This window comes from Lepisosteus platostomus, chromosome 4 (genome assembly GCF_059453375.1).
Source record: "Lepisosteus platostomus isolate fLepPlt1 chromosome 4, fLepPlt1.hap1, whole genome shotgun sequence".
Classification (NCBI taxonomy): Eukaryota; Metazoa; Chordata; class Actinopteri; order Semionotiformes; family Lepisosteidae; genus Lepisosteus; species Lepisosteus platostomus.
In genome coordinates, this window is record NC_142614.1 from 21598536 (window position 1) to 21622703 (window position 24168).

Sequence of the window (24168 nt, forward strand, 5' to 3'; positions counted from 1 at the left end):
TTATGTATTTCTTTTTAACACGATGGCTGTGATGACTGCATAGACATGTTTCTACTTGTGCTTTTTTTTCTTCCTGTGCCTGCATTACAAACAGGAGATGGATATGCAAAAGAGTACCTGTTGCCATAGTAAGTACTGTACAACATCTCATGGCCTTGTTCAGTTCTAACCTCCTCCTGCATGGCTTGATTATCCCGCATTTCTGCGCTTTAATTCATTTGCTGGTTTCTTTTTGACTGTATTACTTCTTTTTTTCCTTTTGGGGACAGGTACTATTCCAGACGTCGTCTCATATGAAAACAAAACATTCGCCCAGCATAGAACAGTTTACACACCCTGCTCTTTGTGTAGTGTTACACGCTTGTACACAAAAACACAACATTCTCAGCAACTACACTTTTATCCAGTTGCCATAAGAATCAGAATATAAAGAATTCTTCTATAGACTAATTTTAAAAACAAACTGCAAACCTCCTTCTCTTCATCTTATAAAGTTTAGAACACTTCTGAATTAACCGTAGAAGCCGCTGTCAGTATAATAAGGTTTGCATAAGAAAGGAAAAACTGCACCTTCCCTGCTTAAATATCTTATTTGAATTCAGGGAAAATGACAATATAATACAATTATATAATATATTATAACTACATTTTTGTGATTTATAGCAGACATTCCTGTGGTATAGCTAAAAGAAAGGTTGCACCTTTAATATTCATTCACTATTGCAAACACTCAAACTGTTTTCAAGAAACACACCCTTTCCTTGAATGATGCAACTCGAAAGAAGGTGTTTGTGTGAGATGAAAAATGACCTGACCAGTTCATAATAATCCTAGCATCAAAAAGTCTCTTCCTTTAATATTAAGAAATGTTAATGTTTTAACATTTCTTTGAATATTTAAACTACAGTTAAGAAATTGTTCAGAAATTCTATGTGTATTATACAGTATACCTGTATTATAATCATTCTATTTAGAGGTTTAAGATAATGTGTGAAATGTTAAGGGAACCAGTTGAAGGTATGTGTCTACCTCCTTTTTAGCATTTTTATGGCTGTGCTTTATTAATAAAAACTATTGGTGCTTTACTCTTTGGTGCTTTACAGCTTGCAGGGTTAAAGCTTTGTGTTGCCTTAGCATTATATTGACAACTGCTTCCAATAGTTAGTGCACTTCAAAAGCATTCCCAGTGTCTGGGAATGAAGGTATTGCCTCTCTCTGAGCAACTATTTTATTGAAGCAGACTTGATGTTCATAACATCTATATTATATTAAAGTAAAATCAGAGGTTTAGCGGATGTCTGAATCATGGGTTATGAAATGTAATCTGCTGATGTTCAGTATACTGTATCAAAAGCATTAAAAAAAACATTTTAAGCTTTAGGGTGCTGTTAAATGTTTCAGGCAGTAAGATTTTCAGTACTAGGCAGCCTACATTTCCTTCTTTTCTAAGAAGGGTAAGTAGTATTCTTCAGGAACTCTTATATAAAATGCTTACTGGGAGACAGGATAACACTTGATTTTGGACGTTGCATGGCTGAGGCCTGACTGCCACCTGTCAGCTTTAAATCTGCAATTCTTCAGTGCCTGCACAAAAGTGATACCATAGTGATATGCATACCATAGCCCAGCTGGAGTGTTGTGGCATGAATCTTTAGATTTCTGGGTAGAAGTGAGTTATATTTAGGTAGGTTCCTACAGTATATTTTTACATTAAGGATTTTCACACAGTTCACTAGTCTGTCAGCGATAAAGTATAGTGTTCATCATGTTGCATAGCAATTGGAGATTTCCCAAATTTGAATTCAGAAAAAAATAAGCAAAATAAATGTAATGTTTGTTTTTGTAAAGTTATTTTGAAAGTAATTTTGTAGTTATTCCTGAAGTGTTTTGAAGAATGACACTTTAATCAAACTGGGCTTGAGCTGCTTTTGAAATGTGTGACCTGCCAGAGCTGCTTTTACACTTTTTGTATTGAGCAAACTTCATAAAGGTCTAGAAGAAATAAATATGAACATTTCCTTTGCCATCTGATGGCACATCACGAGAACTCATGTTTACATTTTACCCAACAAAATGAGATACCATAACCCATAGATAAGGGGCAATGGCTAAATGCAGACTTAATCAGAAGGCAAAGTAAGAGAAAGGACTTCAGATTGGTAAAGGGTGTCTGTTGAATCAAAAAAATGAATTATTTGAAGGCTGTGATGGTGATAGTCACACTATGTGATAATCTATGAAGCACACAGGTTGAAGGGGTACTGTACTAATTCTCTTTAAGCTTGATGAGAAAGTAAGGGTATGTTTCACGTTTGTTTTCTTAATAGTTTGTAAATGAGTAATTTATTAATTTAATTAATTATGTATGAATTGGCACCAACTGAATTAAATAATATTTAGTGTTAATTATTCAATTAAGACTATTATGTGGGTGTCATAATCAGGAGACATTTGAACGGAAATTAAGAATAGCACTCTTTAGTTTGTGTACTTGATACCAACAGGTGTTAGCGAAGGTGTAAAAAAGTTTTACAAGAAAGAATCTTTCTAATTTTGTAATCGGTAAACCCTTGCATTCATGTCTCGGTCAACATTTTTTGTATAGATGAAAACCAATTTCTACTATTTAGTTTGAATCCACTTAATTTGGAGCACCATTTGACGATTATTGTGACAGACACAGACAACCTCCAGCAGCACAAAATTGTTTTTCCATATTTGAATCCTTACGTTAATGTAGTCTGTGAGATCAACTTGGATCAATCATATGTGTGGCTGACTGCAGGCACTTGCACATTTCACCTCCCGAAGCCATTATTAGTGGCCTAGCTTTGAAATTTAAGGAGCACTTTAGTAACACGTGAACTCTTTTACAGTACTGTTGACAAGCGTAGCAAAAGTGGTGTGGTGAAAATGGTCTTATTTGTTTTATTATTTTAATGTAAACCCAGCCATTAAAATACTACTAGGTAAGTACTAAGGGAAGCTATAGTAGACGCATTGACTTTGATCAGATCAGAAGTTCAGCCTGGAAGATCGTGTTTATTTATGAGGCATATGGTACTCACAAACTGGAGTCCTTAATACATAAATAATTGATTTGTGGGATATGGGGAAAAATAAAACAAGTAAAGGACTCCATTGCTGCTTCTTTCCTGGCTGGCTTCCTAACACCTCCGGTAATGGGTATTCCTTTAGAAAAGCTTACATTTCTCACTCCCTTTCCTCCTTCACCCTGCAGAGTCTCAGCAGGATCAGACGTACAAGGACGAGAGTGATGCGGCCACCTTGAGACAGACCCTCCCAGACCTGACCCCAGATGAGCCCTCCGAAGCCCCAGCCTTTCCTCCTGCCAGTGTGGGAGAGAGCGCCGCCGCCCCACCTGACAGCGAGCCCCAGAGCCAGGCCGAGAAGCCCCCACCACAGTCTGAGGTCCCCGAGTGCCAGCCCACCCCGGCCGACCCAGAAGTCGCCCTCACCCCCGACGATCCCGCCGCCGCCTCCGCTGACCTGGGCAGCGACGAATCCCCGAGCAAGTCCCCCTCCAAGAAGAAAAAGAAATTCCGCACGCCTTCCTTCCTCAAGAAGAACAAGAAGAAATCGGAGCCCTAAGGCCTGTCTTCTGCGCAGCCGATTATACCCTTTCTCTGAGTTTTGTTTGTTTAGGCTAGCGTTCACCTCCAATATGTACCAGAAAGATGGGTGAAGTTGCTTATAGTTGGATGCATTGGAACTGTGCTTTTAGGGGCGATTGAGTTCAAAAAGTACCATGAAGTGCAGCATGTGGCTTGTTACACTTGTCATTTTTGGTGCACATCTGACGTGAGCATTAGTGTTTTACTTTTATATTACGAAATGCAATTAACCACTAGAATGTATTGGGACTGTATCAGTACTATCTTTTAGAATAAGGAATGCAACAAAAACAAGAAGAAACGGCTTTTAATTGTGTTTAATTGACGTCACCATAATTGAAAAAGCAAAATAATAGGGTGCTAATCATCTACGTCTGATAGTGTTTCATTGTGGGCTGTCCATTATGGCGCTGTGGAGAAAAGCCTGGCATTCAACTATTTCTATTGTTCCATATTGAAACACAGGATAGCATGGCTAAGCTGCCTTTAGAAACATGTAGAATATTTTCCTTCTGTGTTTACATACTCTGAATATTTCTTTTATGTCTCACTTAAATAACCTCTATCTTATTATTTTTGATCTGAATGATTTTTATACATTTTTGAGAATTCATAAAATGTTCGATGAGCAAGTCCAAGATGGCTCTAAAACAGAACTCGGCCAGAAATACTTACATTATTGCTGTCCTTGAGAATGAGCTAAAAGGTTGGTAGTAAGTGTTTCTTGTTCTTCTGGCCGAACTGTTTTTCCTTACCTGTACAAAAATATAAGAGAAAATGCCTCAAATAATCCAGAACTCATATTACTTGCTTAAAATGTTGCTGGCTTCGAAGGTTTGGAAATCTGGAGAACTAGTCTCATTTTGCACTGTTTCTCTTTTTATTCTGGGACATTTGCTCTTCCACTTTAAGATAGTAAGTTATAGGAGAGAAAAATGTAAAAGTACTTTTGAAATGTATAAACAAACTTTAGAAGAAGAAAAAATAATGGTTTCTCCGAGAGTGGAGTGTGAATTTATTTAGACCTTACTCCTGCAGTGAGAGCTCTGCAGCTTCTAATAAAATCCATTTAAAAATAGAACCAGCTCTGCTTCCAACCAGGTAGTCTGCCTGCTGCAAGGTCTTTCTAGTGCTCCATTAATGAGTACAACTACAGTACTGCTTTGCCTTGTGACAGGCTGGTTAATTAGATTCAGATGCTTTCTTGCTGAGCCTAGTCTGTACTGGCCAGTATTAAGAACAAAAGCCTCAATTATAAAAAGTCAAACAATGTTGCTAAGTACACACGTGACATCAGTGTCCTGCTTACATCAAGGTGTTTGACTTTGACCTTTGCATGTAATGGGAGGCAGTACAGAACAGAACCATATTTGAACTCCAGTGCAGTTCAGTGACTCTTCTTGCCACTTCAGTTAACCAGCTTGGACCTCTCAGATGTTCCTGAAAAGCAGTTGGCATTGGCACGATACAAAAAGGAAAGGAATATGAGGATTTGTCTTAAAATCAACCTGGAATAAATCAAAGATTTGCAACACTCAGCACTCCCAGATTTGATGGCAAGTGTTTTCTGAATTTAATTACCAGCAGCTGACAAAAGCATATACAGATTGATTTTAAATTCTATTGCCCTAGACACTGTTAAAATGTTGGCTGTTAAGTATAAGTAGTGGTGCCTTCTAGTATATGTGGAGATGATATCAGTGACTTCAGTAAGATAATGTACATCTAATCACTTTTGGAGACCACAGAGTGGATGGTTTGGGGGTAAAAATTTTGAACAATTTTGAAGAAAAATGCAGCAAACCTTACAAAAACCATGACCACACTTTCCCTTTTGCACTAATAAAATATAACCTAGCCAGATTTCTTTCAAGTAATATTTTAATGGAAAATTATGTTTTAAATTAATGAAACTAGTTGTAATTGAAGGGAATCTGTTTCGGCCAAATCAGAGTTTTTGAAAAAATTAAAACGCTTCAATGTATTCACGTTACTCATTTGTTACTATCTGGAGGCCGCAAGATCTGAATGAAAATACTCATTGTACATGATTTTAAATTTAATTTAGAATAGGTATTTCCGTCCTCAACAAGCATGGCTGTAATGACACAATAAATGCATCCTGGAGCAAAGAAACCGATTGTGGTTGTCGGCAAACTGCATCAGCTACAAAGAAAAGCATCATGCAAACTCGTGGCTCAAAATAATACAAGAATCTGCGTATCTTTGTTTATAGAATAAGTAAACACTTATTTTTTTTTAGGAATCTGCTGGGTTGGGAATATGCATCAAAAATGCGATGTAAATTTCCTGCGTCTTTTTAGTTGTATTGTTTAGCAGTTTATTCAGTTTTATATATGCAGTTCTTGGCTTTGGAAGGACAAAATATTTCCTTGCTCCCTCAGGCAGTGTCTGTCATCGTACTGGCGATGGGGAATGATGCTTTGGGAAGTAAGGAAATGAGTGACACTACCAAAAGAAAAAGACACCAGTGTATTGTACTGCAAAATTAAATAGTGCTTCCAAAGCAAAATTAATTCTTTTAAAGTGTGTTTGTTATGAAAACACTCTGGATTCCATTTTATCCAGCATCAAAATTTGATGTTTTTTTTTAATCAGAAAAGGGAATATTCCAGTAATTCTTCCATTTCTTAGGATAAGGCAGAGGTAATATTCTTGTTAGACCATGCTTCATGGTTCTCACGGGATGTCTTGAACTACTTCACCTGGATTTTGCTTCTCGTCTCAGAATAATTTTTTTTTGGAAAGGTGACTTTTTAGAAATCATGTGAAGATATTTTAAAATCTCTGTCAGACACAAAGGGGAGGTAATTGTTAAAAAAAACAATCATTCATGTGGAAATAAGAATGTGGACAGTTTGACACTGGACCAATGCTGATTACATTTGACCAGACAATTTGTGAATCTTGCAATTACAAACTACTATAAAACTGCTATTTTGTGCAAAAAGTTTCTTGGAGGACTGCATGGCATTAATGGCTTTCAGCTTGTATACTTTGTTCTTTGTACATTAAGACTCTGTCACTTTCTTTTGCTATTTTGTTTTATTGACAGATTTATGTAATAACAGTACTAAGCCATCAGACACATTTCAGTAATCATCTAGTGTCAAGTTCTGTATTATATATGTATTGATTTTAAAGCTCTAATTTGTACTCACATTAAATTCTTTTTAAAGTCATTGGTATGTTCTTCTGTGCATTTGTGGAGGACATATGCTTTCCTATTTTCATGGTACTGTTTTGTTTCATCCATGAATAAATTCTTTTCCTTTAAAAAAAGTCTGATTTCATATTTTTCTGTGGGAAGAATTATTTCAGACAAAAACAAACAAGCAATTTAAATTTCTGACCTGGTGAACTATCCACTTTGCGAAGGTGGCACATTTGTCTTTATCTGTTGTGAATAATTAGTTGTGCATATGAGCATTGCTCACTGTCCTATCCATGGATATCCTTTAGGCCCTTGGAATAGTCCCCTCTCCTGTATTTCCAAAGGCAAAAATACACAGTACGCAGCATTCATGGAAAATACATGTACTGAGAAATAATGGAAGCAGGGTCACAGTTAGGATGTGCTGAGCACAGCTGCATTTATACTGGTATATTGAGATATACAGTACGTATTTTTGTCAGATCCAGGTAAAAATAAAGTTCAGATAAAACTGAATCTGCTGGGTTTTGTTCGTAGTGATTCTTTTCCTTCCTCCAATCACGGCCGAAGTAAAGAATCGTCTGTTTTGGATTTAGACAGCAGAAGCCACAGCGAGACAGTGCACGACAAGAGGCGATTCTGCGCAGATATGGCGTAAGCTGTGGATTCTGGGAAAGGTTAGCCGGCTTGTATATTGTGGATATTCTGGAATAATCCTATCGAAGCCACACACCCTCTTCTCACCAGTCATGCCTTTTCAACTGCTACTGTACATACAGTCTCAGCAAAGTGTTAATGGTCTTAAGCAGCCATGAAATCAGTTTGAAGATTAAAACGGAATGGTGATGATGTGCAAAATGTAATGACAACTCAACAATACTCTTAGTTTTCCCAACTGTACCATTTAATCAACTAAATATATTCTATGTTCCAAACATACATATAATAGCATTATTTAAAAAAGGTGCAAAAATAATAATACAACTTATTAGATGTGTCATCTTTACACTTTTCAGACACCCTTGTTGATCAGCGCAGCATGTTGATTCACCCCAACTTCCTCAAAATACCCGATGGACCTCCTCTCACTCTGTTTTTGTGTCCTTGAAGTTCCAGAGGAGTGCCAGAGGTACAACGAAGAAGGCCGAGCTCACGATGAAACAGGTCTGTGCCCCAGCCAGCCAATACACTGCAAGTTCAACAAAGTGGAAAAAAGATCATGGAGTTTCACCTTGTGCAGATAAATGATGACGGAAAAATCTGGCAACAAATCAATATTGGATGATTTTCCAATAAACAAGACGGTCAAAACTATCCTTGATAGAAGACACACTATCTTCTAAATTTCCTGTTTTATGTCTGTATATCATTATTTTCAGTTAAAACAGTTATAATTCCCATGAGCATTTCTTTTTTCATCTTGATTTATTTTGATTGGCTCACCACTAGCCAAAGAGAAACGACTAACATCAGTCTAAGCTAGGGTGAAATCTAAAATGAAATTCAATATAGTACATCCATGCTATTTCATAAGAACAGTGAATGACTTACCTGAAGATGCTACAATAGGACCCAGAACTCTTGCAAGAGCCCCAAGGCTGCGTAGGATCCCCATCACTGTGCCCTTCTGACTGGCTGAGCCTGGAGACAAAGCAATTGATTTTATGCAGTATGAGCAGAATTGGAGTTTGTTAGAAGTTCAGCTGGAGCAGACTTCTTATTGTTAACTGTAAAATAAAAAGATTGTATTCCGACCAGAACATCTTGCAGAGTATTTATTTTTTGTGTTAATATACATTCAGTGCTGATTAACTAGTGGAGATAATTGAAAAGACATAATAGAACATAGAATGTAACCACTTAAAATATACAAATTATTACAAATGAGAGGAGCAATTCAAGCTATCATGTTCACTTTGTTGTTAGTAGCTAATTGATCTCATCCAGCCATTTACTGATAATAGGGAGGGTTTCCTCAACACTGCTGGCTAGATTGTTCCCAATTCTAAAAAGACTTAAGCGTCTTAACTTGAGTCATTCTGTTCAGGACTGAAAATATGCATGGCTTTTCATGCAGATTTATTGTGGTTGCATTTTATCAAGTCTCAGGGTCAGCACTGTACTAGAACAAATTCAAGGTGCTTTATATTTTATGACCTTAAGTAAGAACACTTGACTTGATTGTCTTTATTACATTATTATGGATTTTATTATCATTTGTAGAGTTGAATATACTAATTAGCTATTTCACTGTAACACTGTTTCACTACATTTTCTCAGATTTTAAAAGTGAATAGTGGCAAGGAGACAAAATAACCACTTAATAAGTAATTGTATCTAGACCTCTGAAAATAGTCCAATGTTTATGCATTTCTAACACAAAGCAAAACAGAGTTTTACAAGTGAAAGCCACTGTGGCTGAATACTCCCTCACCAGCCAGCTGGAGACATTATCATGGAAAATGAATAAATCCCCATTTTATGATCTTGAGAAGTGACCTGGATCAAGTGGAGGTCCTCGGCCACGAGGGTTTTTATAAGTTTCTGTAACTATTTTTAAAATCCATTTGAAAAACTTTTTTTTTTCTCCAACAGAAGATCTAAGCATTGGAGTGATATCTGGCAGAGGATAACAGTAACCCAGTATTACTGGATGGACAAACAACTCAGCGTCTTTTTTCTCAGCGCAAGCCGTGTTTCCTTCAGGGGCCAGATATGTTGCTGTGTGAGAGTAACAGCACACATCTATAATAGTGTATATAGAAATTCTTCTACTTAGGAAATGAAATGTCCGTTTTGGTGTGTCACTGATCCTGTAATCTCGTCCTAATATCTGCTGACCTTCAAAAGCAGCTACATCTAATGTGATGGAGGTATAGCGGAAGAAAACATTTGTTTCACTTACCATAGGCAGACACCAGGGTTGACAGACAAGGCACAACTACAGCAGCAGCTGCAATCAAATATATTCATCACCCATTAATTATTGGAACTCACTCTGTGATCCTTGGTAAAGTTTTAAAAATACAAATTATTCTGATATTGAAAATGAGACATATAGATTCATTTGAAACAAAAATGGCTTCAGTAAGTCTTAAAAAATAAATTTCTGTTGAAACCATCCTAAATACCTAAAGATGGAAAAAAATCAATCTGGTTACATGTACAACATGTGCTGTATAATAATTTTAAGGGGGGTCCCACTTGGACTTGCTGAATTTCTTATGGAAGAAAAGGAAAAGCAAATTCAATAAAATCTATATTTTAAACATTTAAAATTCTCTTTAAAGAATGACCTTTGTAACATTAGGCTATGCAATTATGTCTAGTACATACTGAGAGATAGCACAGAGCTTTAATTAATACTGCATGTAATAAGCAGTAATAACTGTATAACCAGCCCTTATTAGCAGCAAACATAAATTAGCTTTATTTTCTAAAGATGCAGCCTGGTAGTGTATTTTTGGCAGTGGAATATTATCATAAGCTATTATCAGTGGCAGAGCAATGCAGTCTTTTTAGTTGCGGTGAATTGTTAAACACATGAAATTATAATAATATATTTAACAAAGGTACAAATCTCCAAAGTAAAAGATGCTAAATACAGTGAAATTATCAGTAATTAATTCGCTGCCTCACTGCCTAATATCTGAGAGAGAGAAGAATAGAGATTACTTCATCAATGTCTGATGTTCCTTCAAGCTTTAGTGCATTACAGTTAATGCCAGACTTTCTGTACTGTCTCTGTATTCTCTTCTACAGCCACCCTCGTCTACAGCCACCCTCTTCATTCTCTACCCTTTTCTGCTCAAGACTTGTTTAGACAACCTTTTAGACACCTGTGATCTCTCAGCTCTCAATCGCATCTTTCAATAACTCTTACACTATATTTTGCCATGTTTCCTAATCCTTCAGTCTGGTAATCCAAATTACTAATTGATCTCACTGTAAACAAGGAATACAGTACATAGCTCCAGGGTGTTACATTACTACTCTGCATACTGCAAAGGAAAATGTAGATGCTAATTCTATACTGAAAAGCAAAAAAGAAAAAACAAACGTGAGGTCGACGTTTGTAAGCACACACGGCTCTGAAGCCAAATTGTTTTCCTTCTTTCTATGTTGAGAGTGGAACAAGCCTCATCTTGTTCCTTTTCAGCTCACACGCAGACACAACATTTCATCTCAAACCTACAGTATATCTCTGTGTGTTTTTATTCTGCTTCATTTGCTTTGTGCAGCACTGGACTTTCTCTTTTAGTTTGAACTAGCCTCATTATTATGATTTAGCATATTGTGTTTAGACTCAAATGGTAAATGTCTTAACTATAGGCCTTAACCTCTGTTTCTAGCCATCTTGTTTGTGCGTTGAGACACTCATGAAGCTCCTTTTTTGAGAAGTTACAGAATTCTGAGGCTTACCAAAGGAGTACAGCAACAGTCCAACATACAGCATCGATACACTCCAAGCCAAGCCAATAAGAATGAAAGCAGGGATCAAAATTATTATTGCCTGAAAAGAAGCATTGAACACAGAAATTCATCACTGAATCATCAATATTTCTCAATAACTTGAGAAAAATGTCCTGGTACACAATCCCATGAACTCAATTATTTAACATATTACAGACATGGATCTAAAATAAAAACAATATTTATTCTGATTTTTCAACTAGCCTGGCATAACTATTACTGAATCTTCACAAGCTTATAAATCTTCTGGGTTTAAAGCCAAAACAGAGCTATTGCTTCGCCAGGGCCATTATAAAATGTAGATTTGCAGCACAATTATTCTTCATTCAGGAAAGCTGCTAGTCAAAATTGAATGGCTGGCCCTAGTATCTTGGTTACAGGAAAAAGGAATGGTATTTAGTCCGAGTACAGCAGGTTCCCAGATTTAAAAATATTATTTACTTAAAACAGGGAAAAATATGATACAGTTGTAGTAATTCACATAAAAAATTCTGAATCCAACTCATTACTACCACTTATAAAGCTATATAGTGATATGAATCTGGGAAGAGGGGTACTTGAGCACAAGAGAATTATGACCCACACTTTGGAATTGATTCAATTCATGATTCAAAGAGTACAGCCCCAAAACACTCTGCATCAAAGTCAAATAACAGCTTACTTTATCCTGTGCATGGAAAAGGATGTTTCAGCCCAGACTGAAGCATCCCACAGTGTGGCAAGATATATTGATTCAACCCTAATGAGTTTTTTCATAAGTTAGGAATTCATGTCAAAAAAAGAGATCATGTCACAAAACCAGATTTCCTAAGTTGCAGCGTTCAACTGGCTGAGTGCCACCCAGAGTAGGCTGAGACTAGTTGGTCGGCTGTGACGTGATGGCATGGGCAGGTCAGGGGATTCTGTCCTCATTCTCCTGTGTGCGTTCATGGGGTTTGAAGTTTTGAGCCAAACCTTAAAATATTGTCTATACTGTCTATACTTGTCACAATTATCTATACTCTACAACCCAAATAATTGGCGATTCTTTTTTTAGTAAAAGAACAAATGATTTCAAATGACTTGTGAACAGAAATTTCTTTTACAACCCCCTCCCCCCGAAATATCTCCCTGAAATGAAAACCTTTTCACATCTCTATTGTACAACTTGTTCCTTTCGACAAGCATATACTGTATCGTAAAAAAACAATGGTTCTGGTTTACTCAATGCAATATGTTTTAATAACTGTCTCTTACAACTCTCTCCGCACTTTATTTTTCTTTCATCACATCCTGCATGATCTGTATATTTACCATTCTGGTCGTTCTGATATGTTTCCCTGGTTTAATCCTCCGAGCATACCCTCCCTGAATTAACGCCATGGCAATGCCGACAAAGAAGAACATCTTCCCTTGCTGCATGCTGCAAGACAAGGACACTCCTCTGCCTTAACATGAAAGAACAGCATTTCTGTCAGCATAGTGCCTACACTTTAAATACAAAGCAAAGATCCAGTGAGACAACGGTAATTATTTATGACTCAACAAGATTAGATATTAAATTTGATTTTTTTTTACCAGACTACAGAACTGCCTTGGTCAGGTTATAGCAAAGTAAAAGAAGACAATAACAAAACAAAAGCTGGCAAGACAGCTGTTGGTTTTCAATAGCTGCTAAGCCACCTGAAGCACCCAATACTTAATTTCCTTTCTAATGTTAGAATTCACAGCCCACTTGATTTAGAGATGTCTTAACCATGCACCATCTATAGTGTTATCAGTCTATGAGCCTCTAGATTTACAGAGTTTCAAATAGACCAGAAAGGAAATGTATTAAAGGGATCTTAAATTATAAATCCTACTTCTTTAGATCTCTGCTAATAATAAGTCTAATAATTTTCCTTAATAAACCACCCATGTTATTAATTACCAGGACAGCTCAGACTCTAAGGAAATTAGGACCTTTGGTGCACAGCTGGACACTTACATACCTAGTGAACTGAAAGCGCTGATGAGTCAGAAAGCTCAATGTGTACTCCAGTCCAGAGAAGAGAAACAAGTAGGAGAAGTAGACAAAGCCCAGGACTTTAAGGTTCTGTATACCTTAAAGGAAGAAAAACAGCACAGTAAAAGGAAAATTCCACTATTTATAAAGATAAGAGATTAACAAGGGACTAGTGATACAAGATACACTGTATAATGTTCACTCTTTGTATACAAAATGTTTTTATTTTTGACGTACCAGAATTCTCCTGCACAGAGAATATATTTAGAATGTTAAAAGACCTTTCTTTTATTTTATTTTTATTAAACAACTTTATTTCATGTTCCTTCTTGCACATTATATAGAAAAGCGTTTAGAAAAAAGAGGAGGTTCTTTGGGCTCATCTTGATTATTCGGTTTCTAATAGCTAATCAAAACAGATTTTTTTTCCATTCTTAAAGGACCCAGAGTAATGCCGTCAGCAGGACCAGGTAATTTGTTCAGGAAACTCAAGCCTTTTGTGCAATGAAGTCCCTTTTACAATGGATACTCACTCTCTTTAGAAGGAGAGTCTTGTCTTCTTGTTACAGCAGTGAACTGAAACAAGGCAAGAGGGCTCAGCAGGTCAGTGGATTCCTGTATCCCTGAAGTCACTGAGGAGACCTGAAGAGAACAAATTGATCCCCATCAGTGGATTTCCCCTTTTGGTAATAAGACAAAAAATCTTTAAGAAAATGGAAAAATACAGGCAGTAACATCTCCCGGTTTGTTGCTTTTTTTGGTTTGCTAAAGCATACTTAAAATAATTGTACTAAGGTTTGCTTAGTTATCACAAAGAATCCCAAATATCTTTACATGTCGAAGGAGACCCATTATAGAAAACCAAAAAAGTGTTTCACTAAATGAATTAAGAGGGCACTTTAAGTAAACCAGATTAATCAGCCTCAGTTTAACATCTCATCCAAAGGATGGTACCTCCTACATCACACTGGGGCTTTGATTTAAAAGTTCCCACCAATAAATCCACTGACAACTCTTACAACAACAACCTGGTTTTCACTGGACTCATAATCAAGTGCTAGTCTGAGATCTGACAAAATCTCATCATCATGTTACTGTTCTGCTTTTCTTAAGCATAGTACACTGCTTTAAAGCCGTGAATACAATACTTGACACAATTCATTACCATTTTTTATCAAGTGCCAGCAGAAGATTCTAAAATGTGTCATGTACTGTAATCCGCAGATTCCTCAGGTAGAATTCAGCATGACTGTCTTACCCTGTTGTTCCTGGAAAGTGTCTCTGGAAGCATGACAAATATGAAGAGTAAATCAGCTGCAGAGAACAAGAGAGCCAGCACTGCAGGACCCTGGTAAAAGATCTCATCCTCTGTGGGTTTCAGGGCAAAATAGGCACCAATCATCGGACCAAAGGTAAAGCCCAGAGAGAAGGCAACACCAATCATAGCCTAAAACAGTGAAGAGTGATACATGTGAAAGTGTGAACCACAGATCTCTGGTTCTACAGAAATTCTAGGTGGGCAGACAGTTCTATTAATGCTGCATTTGTTCTGTCAATGGTCAATTTTGTCCCCAAATAATCCCTTTCTAGAACTAGACATCAAGGAAAATTACATTGTCAGATAATAAAAAATACTGTAGCCAAAATTCTATACTTGTTTACAGTCCTGCTCCAACCTCAAGAGGCCATGACTTTTGAAGTCACCCTTAAATATGAAGTAAAACACTTTTGTTTTTTAAAGAAATTACTTAGTTCTGAAGTTCTTAGTGAACTGAAGTTCTTCAAGTGATACAACATATAACTAAACATTCAATAAAATCCATTAAAGAAGATCTCCTTTTTGTTGAGAAAAAGGAGCTAGAATGGATTATACAGGGCAGCTAAAATGAACCTAAAGTGAAATCTAAAATGAAAATGAAAATACAGCTTTCACAGACCCTCTCCTTAACCAAGGTGATTCCAAGGGTCTGCACACAAAAAATGCAATGGTCAAGATGTAAAGTCCAAAAGTATTTATCAAATGCTTTTTCAGGTCACAGACAACAAAAAGACAGCACTCAAACATCTCAAAAAACAAAAGCTTAATTGCACCCATGTGAGAATGTGAAATTCGCGTCCCTTCACCAACATTACAAAACTTTATAAACACCTACTGTGGCTATTTATAAAGATTGGATGATAAATAGCAGCCTCTAGTGGCAGATCAGCTGTTACTACAGCCCCTTCTAAAACTGACCAGCCACACCAACCAAACACAAGAGTTCAATAAGTAGCAACATACAGGATAAGGTATTTTGGAGAAGCAGTATTGGCTCTCTAAGATATGGAGCTTAAAGAAAAATACTGGTCCCAGTAGTCATCACTACATTGAAGCACAACTTCAAACAGAAGGTTCATCTCTATCAGAAGCTGGCTTGAAAAAATCTGGCAGAATTCCACCAGTAGCAGTTAACTGAAGCTGGTCAGTATTTACAAGCACTAAACTTCCCTGTTATCAGATTAAATTAAGCCGCAAGCCTTCTTAAACTATTTGCAAGCATAGACTAAAAATAACAGAGAGTAGATAACATAAAAACAGAAGCAAACAGCTCCTAATCCATCCAATTTCCTACCATTCCTCGGTTGCGTGCTTTTGGGCAGGTCAGGTCGGCCACTATTGCTGTGCAGAGACTGACGTTGCCTTTGCATACTCCACCCACAACTCTGGACAGGAGAAAGACACTGAAGCTCCTGGACACTGCCCACAGTGCGTAGGAAGACATCAGCCCCACCTATGAACCAAGAGAACACAACTCTGCAGTGTAGAAGCACCTGGGAGTACCTGTTTTCAAAACATGTCGAAAGCAGGGTTACTGTCTAGATCATATCTAATTATTCTCCAGCTTGTTAGGAAAGAAAGCCAGATCAAGCCAAGTAGGGGATGATATGAAAAATCATCACATCTTCATATTCTGACAAAATCTGTCTCACATGAGTATGAGATGCATGAATACATTGTAATGTCTTAGGCATAAGCAACCTAAGCACTTCAGATCCACATTGTATCTTTAATTCAAGCAGTATTTCAGTGTTACTTAAAAAGCCCTGTTGCTGTTAATTACACAGCTGTTTCAACAAGCAGTTGCAATGCAATGAAAATAGCATAGTTAACAATCCAAATGAAAACGTCCAACATTCAATTATGAACTACTGCCACAATTAATGCACATTTAATCTGGCAAGGTGTTATGCCACACTCTAACCCTGAGCTGAGTGAGCACAGGTAGATGCTGTTCTTCACCACTACTGTTTTTTGCTCATTAAGGATCATGGTGATTCCTACAAAGAATTTGTATGGACTGACTTGCAACTGATTGATATTCAAAGTGCTTCAGAAAGAAAGTTTGCATCTTGGATTTGGCCAATTAAAAAAAAGTGGTAATGAGGCTGAGGTGTTCATAGGAGTGACACAGAATTGTGCCATGCATGTTTGGTTTCAAGGACGTCTTTTTGGTGACTGTACTTGTGTTGGTGAGGCAAACCCTTCTATTTTCAGGTGCATGCACAGAGTGAATCTTTGAGACTTTTTTTTAAAATAATTAAAAGCAAATTTACACTTTTAGAGACCAAAAAAGGGTAAAATTGAAGACTGTACTACGAAAAAGGGAAAGCCCATCCAAGTTTTATTATTTATCACCTGTACTTTGAATAATTTCTGTTTGTTTAAATCTTTAGAACAGGTTTTTTAGCCCTAAACTAAAATTCCTGTTATGGAACCATCTGCATGAATAACGGCAAATACTAAGTAACAGTTAAAAGACACAGTACATGGCCAACTGAGGCAACAACGTATCAGTGAGGGACATTCCTCTCCTCCAATCGGCACCTAACCTCCAGTATAGGGCTGATGTGTTGAAAGACAAAAGACTTATAGTTGGCAGAGGGATCTGCCTACGCTTCCCCTGTGTACCGCCACTAGGTTAGTAGCTGAGAGCTGAGATGTGATGAACAATTGGCTGAGTTTATCCAGAGGTACTTGGACGGGGGCACTTGTGAGGCTTTTAGCTTCCTCAGCTCTCAGCTAAACATTGAGACATCCCGGAGATTGCAGGCATCTAGTGTACTGTAGATTAGAAGATTGTTGAAGGATACTCTGTGTATATGATTGTGAGGCTTGTAGCTGTAAGCCAAGATCTGAGAAACAATTTGGAAAAGCTGACTGGATGTGTATAACAAAACTACCTGACAATTCTAAATTAAAAATAAAAATGGCAGAAAGTAGACCCCGGCCTGCCTAGTAATATCTAACTTTCCATTTTGGCAAAGGTTCTAAAACAGCCTACAACACCTCATGCCTGCAAGCATCCAGGAGGCTTCAGGGATCACTGGGTCATTTGAGCATTTATAAGCTCACTTTAAATAAAATCTACAAGCCATTTGATTCTGGGTTCTATTCATTGTACTCAAAGTACAGTACAGAAACTGCTCTTATATAAAGTTACGAATGATCTGCTAATAACTGCTGAATGTTTTGTACCCATTCTTGCTGAACCTTGTTGCTGTCTTTTCTATTGCTGACCACCTTGCTAACAGATTAGAAAGGGTTGTTGGTATTACTAGAACTACTTTGCTGTTAGCTGTGGTTTCAACGTTATCTAACTAACAGAAAACAAGTTGCTCACATCAGTTCAACACAGTTGATCACATCCACATCCACAAGGTCCTTGGTCAAAATCCTTTTAGTATCTACTGTATATCTATATGCTATCATTATATCAGATTATTTGTAAGCACTCCTATATTAATCACAAGCAAACTTGTGTTCCCACTAAACCTGATGTTAATTAAACACTAGCCTTTAGCACTGTTTAGATGATGATGTAACATGGATTCAACAAAAACAATCAGACCTCTGTCAAGACCAAAGTTACTGCAATAAGTGACTGATCCTTATCAACTCACCAAATGTGTCATCTGTAGTTTGATTATTGACTGCCCTGCTAACGGTTCAAGTAGTTATCTTGGGGTCATGTTTGACCCAAGCCCCCTACCGTTAAAAGCATCATCAGTGGTCTCCTTCCATAGTAGTCTGAGGCAGCACCCGTGAGAGGGGAAGACAGGAACTGCAGCAGGGAGAAGAGGGAGCCAATGAGACCTGATGTGAAGAGCAAAAGAACTGGGCTAAAATCCACAGACCTGAAACCTCACAAAGCATTGCACATAAAAAGGCTTTTGAAGAGACTTTTCCTGGCATTTAACTGAGAAATCTGTGGAAAGATGCAAATTGGCACCACAGCAAGCAGAAACATCCACCAGTGAACCAACTTTAGCTGGCTTTCCACTGAAACACTTGTCTACTTTACATCCTCTTATCACAGCTTTGAGTTATTTTTTTTTTAATTTGCCAAAAAAAATATTGTTCATTTCAAATCAAACAAATCACTCATTAAAATTACTGTTCTAACGTTCTGAGGATGGTTTTTCTGTGAAAAAATGTATTTTGATTTTTGAGTCTGTTTGCCATTTATCACTAGGATGATGCAATGCAAATTGAGAAGAAGAGATATACTATATCTATGAAACAGTAGCCTGGCTCAATAACACAAGTACATCTGCAATGATAACAGATTCTTGCAACACTGGGGAATGAGGAATTACAGTAATTACATAAACTCTACTGACTAGGATGTCTTCTTTTCAGCACTCAGAAGTGGTCTTTCGAGTGCTTGTTAAGAGCAACAGTATTCTTATTTCTAAGTTTTGCAATGTATTCCACAGATGTGCCTTAAGTCCTAGTCTTCATGGTCATTCCCTCTTCTGTCTGTTCGTCAAAAATGACCAACCTATTATTCTGTTCAGTCAGAAATAAGGGAGCCAACTCTTAGTGGAGGAGAGTGTGTGAGGCTCTGTTTGCTGAAGTTCTTGGAATAATGTGCTTGGAGCATGGTATACCTTTAAACAACGTGCAGTGCAGAAACAGGTAAACAAAAGACTGGCAGCACCTGCGCGGCACAGAAGTTAGTCAAGACAGTCTCTTTACTTCTAGAGCCTTTAGTACCACAGCAAGTCAGCACAGTGTAGTTCTCTTCTCTGAATAACTGAAGGGTTATAATATCTATATTATTTAAGTTTTAAAAATGACACAAATTTCAATGAACATGAACTTCTTTTAAGTAGGCAGGTGACACCAATGAGCACTTCTGATTTTTCTATTTTCATAACCATTTAAAGCACTACTATGGAAGGAGACCACTGAACTGATCTTTTTGCCCAGTGTTTCATCATGGCTGGAGGGCAGGCCAGGTTAAGGACCTCTGTCTCTCTCACCTCCTTCCAACTTACCTCCAAACAGAACACCATTGTATTTCCTTTCCACTGGAACCCCAATGCTTGCCCCAAAGAAGTCCACAATGCTCTGTAGAGACTGATACATCCCATCCTGTTTAAACAAACAACTAGTTTAATTTCCATCGCAAATCTATTCTTTATTTTCAGAACAGTATAAAAAAGATTACTTTTTGTTTATTTAACGAAAACTAAAAGATTCAAAACTTTGTTGATTTTTTTATTCATGGGAAAATATTTGTTCTTGTCCACTTATTATCACCAAGCAGCTTATTCCTTGTAAGGGTCATGGCAACCTTAAGACTGTCCTGGAATCACAGGTCTCAAGACAGGACTGGATGGGACACTAGTGAGCCCAGGACACACACAAGCACATATGGACAAGCACTTTTCATAGTGTCCATTTATTCACCGGAACTTGACGAGGGTGGGTACAATCCATCATCGTGTTACAGGTGGTGGCTGGGGCATCAACAGTGGGTCTCTAGGAATGTTACACAGGGAAACAGTGCAGGATATAGGTGCAAGAGATAAAGCATGCCAGCCGATTGCCTCATGTAACAAAGTCATTATGTTAATCTTCTGAAAATACTTGTAGGCATGCAGGGACACCAAAGGCTTTCTCAAGCTCATACAAATATGGCGACAAAGAATTCGGGGTTTCACACACCAGATAGCCAGCTGACCTATCTGACATTTCACCACGGGTTACCATGTGCATCTTCAGCAAAACAAAGGACCGACTGTTCCTGCACAACAGTCAAGCTCCTTCAAAGCCAACTGTCTTTCATCTCTCTGTCTTTAAAACATACTTTGACACTTAAGCATGTAAAAAATGACAGCCTAAAAATGTTATTAAAAGTGGTTTTCTTATTATCCTTTCTTAACTTATGTCCATTGAAGATTAAAAAATGTTTTTTTATTTTTATAAAGCAACTGTTTATATTAAGGTTTGACAACATTTTAAATTGCAGTTGTTTTAGAAACTCAGGAACATGACTGGGCATTTCGGAAGGGGAGTAAGCAACACTTATGTAATGGAAAATTTGCTTTTAGTAAAAGTATACCCTAATATTTTGAATGCCTTTTTACATGAAAGTACTCTTTTAAAACAAAACAGAAAAATAAGAAATGGAACAATGAAAGTTATCTGCTGTAATTTAACTTAAGAAACCTGAAGAAAGCCATTGACCGTCTCTATCAACGAGTTTGTTTTTAGGAATCCCTCATTCCGAATATCTGTGCATTAATGTCAAAACAACCCCATTAACTCAGGATTACCCAGGCTCGGCAGAAAGCTGCACCTTGAAAGTGTTGTGCTTACCTCGGTCTGACTGTAGTGGTCCAGAATTGAAGGGAGAAGTGGTAATATCAGAGTGAACCCCAAAAGATCCAACAGGAGAGCTAGAAAAACCACAGTAATGACCCATGAAGAGTCACTTTCTGCTTTAGTGTTGGTTTTTTCAGGGTTTGCCATCGTGTTGCCTCCTGCCTGTTTTCTTTCACTCATACTTCTCAAGATCCTGAACTTCCTATAACAACAAGAAAACAGAGACAGCACAAAAACTATAAGCAGTGAAAACTTAAATTTATTTTGCAGAGACATCCTTACTGCCTAGCTTGCATGCATATCATGACTAATAGGATTATAATACCAAACTAGATGCACTGCTTTCTAACCAACAACTAGTGGAAATAATTGTAACTGTAATACCTAAACAAACGTGCCACAAATATCAGTTAAATAAAAACAAACTGTTCCTCTTTTATGCCTGTGGTGAAATCTACTTTGGCTATAAATGATTGTGTCATATTTCCTCGAAAAGGCTGAAGCGATTCCCTCAAAAACCAAAGGTGAAACATTGTCTTAGAGGTCGGAGATGCATAATTACGCAATATACTGTAAGAACAAGGAAAGAAATACTTCTTAGCTATTCATTAACAGTGAATTAAACAATGATGTACATTGACATTGCATCTTTGCAGACTTGAAAAAACAAGTTGTTTAATTTCAGATTGAAGATTATCACTTAATAAGTTTACACTTAGAACATAATTCTAAATTAACTACTGTTTAGTGTACCAGCTACATGTGACAATGAAATAATTTTTAAATGTATTTGTTTCAAACTCTTCTTAGCCAAAGTTTCAAACAATTTTTGCAGTTACTGCCTTCTTCTGCTTAAAATTATCAGGAGCAAAACACTGACACAGTACTTATTTAAAAAATTCAGCTGTACACATTTTGACTGAATGCAGTGCAAAATATTTGTTAAAAGTTACAGGATTAAAAAGAAGCAGCATGAGAATCACAGATGCACCATAAAAACATGTTTTAAAAAGTACTCTATAACTAGAATGACTATGATAAAGGAAAAATAAAAAAAAAAACAAATGCTTGCCAGTAAGAACACTCTTACAAGTCAATATTACCTGAACACATTAGTTCCTTGAATTTACTTCCTGGAGTAATGACAGGAAAACAGGCAAGATAAAAGTGTGCTGAATATTATCCTTATTCTTAGCCTTCCTTATCCTACTTATTAAGCTTGGAGCCTCTGAAGGTAACAACTGGTAGGTGAACAGTACAGAACAGAGGATCAAAGCTATTCACCAAACATCAGAGCCTGAACAAAAATGACAAGCATGCCACAGATAAAGCTGTGGCATTACTGGGGATGAATTTGAATTTTATTTGCTTTCCAACTATTCTTGTTGGTGTAATACATTGACAATAAACAAATCCACTTGGTATCACACCACATCATTATCATTTAAAATAACAGCTAAAAATGCAGTGACATCAGGCATGATTGTAAATACTTTTGAGTGATATTCTGAGCTGTGAAAAATCATAGGTATCACTGTGCTTTGTCTGCTAGGAACCTGGCAATTATATTACCACCAAAAATTTATTTGATCCAACTGGAAATTTCAGAATGAACTAAAGCATTTCCTTGTGCAGCATAAAACCATTTAGTACAATACTTTTGTGTCCAGTATTTTTGACCAAATAAAACTGTGTATGCATTGCAGCAGATCTCAGTATGTTTTTTTTAATTTTGTCCCACAAACGGTTTTGAAAACTTATGGTTTAAAACATATTCCTATCTACATACAAAAGCATTCACTTTTAGGACACAAGTTAAATGTTTTTCGAAAGCCAAGGAGGAAAAAGTGGTGTGTTGCTGTAGCAAAACGAATCGGACTTGTTGATCCATCTAGGACCTGTATCTTGAACTCTGAAGTCTGAAGAGATCAAAGACGAGTCACAAAAAAACAATCCTGTAAACGCTGAAAATAATTTATAAAATAGTGTTCCAATGAATAAAACGTGTAGGTTTAAACCCACCCATGACTTTTAATAGCTACTTCTGAATTATATTACCACTTTTTCAATATTTTTAAAATAATGTAAGAAAGTATAAACAGACCAAATTCATTAAGTCACAGTGACTTAATAAATGCTATCGCATTTAAAGTATTTATCTCGTGAAGTGCACAATTATTACGTGCATGTTAATATAATATATTCCATATACAAAATATTTTACTAAAGCTTAGTGCGACGTCAAGCCATCTCATCTCTACAAAAAGACTTCAAGCTAAGATGATGGTTCAATTCATTTCGCAGTGCTGTACTGTCATTAGGTACATTCTAGACATATACGTTTAGTTTTATTTCTTTTCTAACGCAGGACGGCACTGATGCTCTACAAGGTTGAACGTGTAATAAAAATATTAAGCGCATAAATATATACATGCTCGAGAAAAACTTTTTCCAAACTAATATTGTTATTACCTTTCTTCCAAACTGACTACAGGTATGCGACATGAAGTCTCCGAGCAGCAATAACATTTAAATCAAGTTACAATTGTACATCACAGACTTGTGTCTTGCAAGGACCAGGAAGCGGTTTCAGATTTCACTTGCAATGACACAAATGCGACGCATGCGTTGAAAACATTGGCTTTAAAGAGGGGAAACGCAGATCCTTATGTAAAGTGTGGTTACAAAGACGTGATAAATGTGAAATGTGTAATACGGACACGAAGAGTAATAGTTCCGCTGACGGAGATATTGTTTTAGGGCGTAAATCTGCAACTGAGATTTAGAAGACGACTTCCTAATGGTTTTACTCCGTTGAAAACCTATTTCATCAACAGAAAAAAATATTCTAGTTTTCCAAATTAGACACGTTTAAACGAAAAGGCTACTTTCGTTGGCCTACAATACGGTTCCACGTTCTTCAAGACACTGGTCGGTACAACTGTATAGATTCCTTACATATGTTGTCCAGTAGTTGGCAGCAATAGTTCTTAAACATTTCAATATATTGTTACTTTAGCTTTTTACTTATGTAAAATTAAACAAAGATATTAATAATTTGGTTGTTTTCCCCCTACAAGATACTGTCAGAAGTATATTGTGTGTGATCTGACAGTGTATCCATTAAACAATCAAAAAATCCTTGAAATCTAAAACGTTTGTCAATTTAAGTCAAGAATATAACACAAAAACAGCTCTAGTCTTTATTTTACAGTTTAAATAATGTATTAGTCTGAATATATTCTTG

The 24168-nt window shown here is 36.9% G+C and overlaps 2 protein-coding genes across 4 annotated transcripts in view; one reads left to right on the forward strand and one right to left on the reverse strand.

Moving 5' to 3' along the window:
- add1 (adducin 1 (alpha)) overlaps positions 1-6938 on the forward strand; it is a 52732-nt gene extending 45794 nt beyond the window's left edge. Inside the window, exons 18-19 of one of the 2 annotated variants that reach the window (XM_088629000.1) lie at positions 95-128; positions 3242-3379. In XM_088629000.1, coding sequence (XP_088485126.1) covers positions 95-128; position 3242 — 35 coding nt within the window. In that variant the 3' untranslated portion in view covers positions 3243-3379. Of the gene's footprint in view, positions 1-94; positions 129-3241 lie in introns of both variants that reach the window. The other variant, XM_088628999.1, reaches the window with a different exon arrangement.
- A 754-nt stretch (positions 6939-7692) lies between these two features.
- Positions 7693-23536, reverse strand: slc75a1 (solute carrier family 75 member 1). Of its 2 annotated transcripts, XM_088629008.1 has the most exons (13): positions 23379-23536; positions 20916-21105; positions 19589-19685; positions 18298-18401; positions 15880-16038; positions 14526-14714; positions 13801-13909; positions 13254-13365; positions 12577-12685; positions 11233-11323; positions 9716-9763; positions 8362-8451; positions 7693-7999 (listed from the first exon to the last, which is right to left on the reverse strand). In XM_088629008.1, the coding sequence occupies exons 2-13, from the start codon at positions 21099-21101 to the stop codon at positions 7896-7898; spliced, it is 1398 nt and encodes a 465-aa protein (XP_088485134.1). In that variant the 5' UTR covers positions 21102-21105; positions 23379-23536; the 3' UTR covers positions 7693-7895. The 2 variants fall into 2 exon arrangements, with proteins under 2 accessions (XP_088485134.1, XP_088485133.1); XM_088629007.1 differs by lacking the exon at positions 23379-23536 and having other exon boundaries at positions 20916-21142.
- Between the last annotated feature and the right edge of the window lie 632 nt (positions 23537-24168).

Coding starts and splice junctions, on each gene's coding strand:
- slc75a1 (XM_088629008.1), bottom strand. CDS start 21,101: ATGAGTGAAAGAAAACAGGCAGGAGGCAACACGATGGCAAACCCTGAA. Junction 8,452..9,715: donor AACCCTGGTGTCTGCCTATG/GTAAGTGAAACA, acceptor CTTTGTCTCCAG/GCTCAGCCAGTCAGAAGGGC. Junction 8,000..8,361: donor TCCTATTGTAGCATCTTCAG/GTAAGTCATTCA, acceptor TTGAACTTGCAG/TGTATTGGCTGGCTGGGGCA.